The 2,704-nt window shown below is 45.1% G+C and overlaps 1 protein-coding gene across 1 annotated transcript in view; it reads right to left on the bottom strand.

Moving 5' to 3' along the window:
• Nucleotides 1–6: 6 nt before the first annotated feature.
• The window catches only part of LOC123098552 (F-box/kelch-repeat protein At1g55270), a 14,320-nt gene continuing 11,622 nt past the window's right edge, over nt 7–2,704 (bottom strand). Inside the window, exon 2 of the mRNA XM_044520584.1 lies at nt 7–1,274. Coding sequence (XP_044376519.1) covers nt 24–1,274 — 1,251 coding nt within the window. The 3' untranslated portion in view covers nt 7–23. The remainder of the gene's footprint in view (nt 1,275–2,704) is intronic.

The following is a 2,704-nucleotide window of genomic DNA, read 5'->3' as shown; positions in this document are numbered from 1 at the left end:
GTACTGTTGACAGACAGACACATTCAAACTTGGAGCACTTGGCAATGGATAATGTGGGTCTTTAAATGACGCCCTGCAATTGTTGACCACAAGTTTGCCATGAAAGATCTGTGCTGGCCCTTCCGGGCAAAAGTCTCCCACATGCGGGCACTGTCAATCTCAATAACTGTTGTTGGGTCACAGACATCAACAAGGGTGATGCCCATGTTATTACGGATAACACAGATCTTTCCATCCAGTGAGACCAAAGCCACAGCTTCAAAAGACCGCGAGCTGCCCAGATGGCGTCTACTGTCTATGAACCTTGTCCACAATCCCTTGTCTCCATCATAAACTCTTAGCTTGCAGGCATCCCGACAATCCACTGAATAAAGACGACCGTTAAACGAAATGCTTGGATTCCGTAAGCCTGCAACCAGTTCATTACCAGTGGTTGACCACATGTTGGATGTTGGCAGATAGACCTCGCTCACAATCTGCCGGTGAGAATCAAATCCTTTTAGGAACCACTTGCCATCATATACAACTCCAATGAAAGGCACCATTCCTATGCTCATTTCAGTAATGCAAGACCATCTATTCCTGTTCGGATTGTAAACCTCTGCAGACCTTAGAGTTCTCTGTATCCCTTCACACTCCCCACCAGCAACATAGAGGCAGTTGTTTATTACACAAGAACCAAAGAAATGCCGCTTCCGTAGCATATCTGGGGCCCGGTGCCACTTGTTTGTCCGAGTATTGTAAAATACAACACGCCTCATAGACCCTCGCACTGAGTTTTTGCCACCAAATAAGTACAAATAGCAGCCACTGAGAACAGCGCAACCAAATCCCACGGCTTCCGAATACTCTGGTGGAACTGGAGGAAGTGACTTCCAGAGCTGGTGCACTGGATCAAAGGCATGCCAAGATATTTTCTGATCACGATCCCTTTTGAAGACATAAACCCATTCTTCTGCCATGCCAAATTTCTTCCGCAGTGAGTAATAATAATTACCAGATAAAAGTCGGCTCCATCTTTTACCGACTAAACGAAGATTAGGGTGCTCCACTCGAGGAACCCGCATCAGACATGAAATAGCCAGGTCATCAGGAAGTCCAGGCAGAAGTGGCGCCTGCGTTCGGCACCTCTCCTTGCGTGAGGTCCTTGACTTGCGCTTGTTCGGTTTGACATCAGATTGCATGCACAGTCTAGCACCAGGGACGAACTTTCTAGCATTGACAACAGTTTTAAGGCCTCCATCTACCCTGCAGTAGCAGGACACATATTCTACCTGCAAACACATTGACCAATCATATAAGATGCTTTTATTCATCTGAATGTAGAATGACAAATGTATATGAAACAAAACCAAAGGGAGTCATCATTTTAGCTATGTATTATCATTTATCAAGGATACAAACACAACTTGTCCACTAGCAAAATATTCGTCGAAATAACACTTGGTACCAGAAGAGTGACCATGTTCAGACTCACCATTAATTGTTGTTTATCATATGAAAACCATTGCTTTTATTCAAAATGTTAGGCTATTAATTTTTTTCATTCGCCAACCTTCTTTCTAGTGTCTATTGTGTTATTACCATTTAATGAGCGTATACAAGCTTGGAAGCAAATTACAAGTGTGGCTCTTCTTTGTAATCTTCAATTCTGTGTAAACCAATACTTACATATCCAGCTTAACTCGATCCAAACAAAAGAGGTTTGCTCGACTATAAAATTCCATTGGACCTATCCTCTCCCAACACAATGCCAACTCTCGCCCTCATCACTCCATCGCTGCTCCAAACTCCTGAAAAAACGAACCCTAGCCAGCCGCTACTACAGTGTTCTCCTTCGAAAACACACCACCCAAAGGACGATCCTTACATGGGGGGGATGCTAGTCAAGACTCATGGTCGACTAGTAGACATGAGCTACCAGGGAGGAGCAGACGTGCAGCAGCCGGCAGCAAACAGGGGAGGAGCAGACCAGCTTGCAGCGGCGCCAGCCGGCAGGATTGTAGGGCGGCGGCGCCGACCAAGAGAGAGGGTCGCAGGATAAGTATTGGTCGAATGGGGGGGGAGGGGACTGGGCGATCTAGGTTTCCAAGGGATTGGGCAAGCAAATAGAAAAAAAATGACAGGTGGAGCCAATTTGACTCTTTCGACTCAAAAACCACTACTAGTCGATTGAGTCGCTCTACTCAGCCAACTAGTCAAGTCGACCTGCCAGTTGCGACTCGTCGATTCGTCGCGACTCATCGTTCGACTCAAAAACAGTGTTGAGGCTAAACAAAGATCAGCCCTCACCACTAATCTGAGCATACGAGTTACACTGGCAAGTGGATTCACTTTCTCTCTGTGCGCTTAATCCATGTCAAGATTAAGCAAAATCTCCGATCGATCCACCCAATTGTACCTCAAGGAGTGGAGGAACTCTCACAACCTCTCTATAACAAAACCCCAAAATAGATACAGAAGGATTTGATCTGAAACCAGTAGTAACCCCCACGGCCAAATGTGCATGAGGTTTAGTCTAAGAGTGGTTCCTGTTTTGGGAGGAGAACAGGGATTGGGCAGGAGGGGCTTGAATTCTATGTGAACAATTGCTCTATTCATCAAAAGATTAAGCAATCAATTTGCCGGTATTACCACTTAATGAATGTATACATGTTTTTTAACATATCAAAGGATTAGAAGCTCCTACATTGATACTACAACT

Source organism: Triticum aestivum, chromosome 4D (genome assembly GCF_018294505.1).
Source record: "Triticum aestivum cultivar Chinese Spring chromosome 4D, IWGSC CS RefSeq v2.1, whole genome shotgun sequence".
Lineage (NCBI taxonomy): Eukaryota > Viridiplantae > Streptophyta > Magnoliopsida > Poales > Poaceae > Triticum > Triticum aestivum.
Note: the sequence above shows the minus strand (reverse complement) of the source record. Positions and strands in the feature narration are given on the sequence as shown.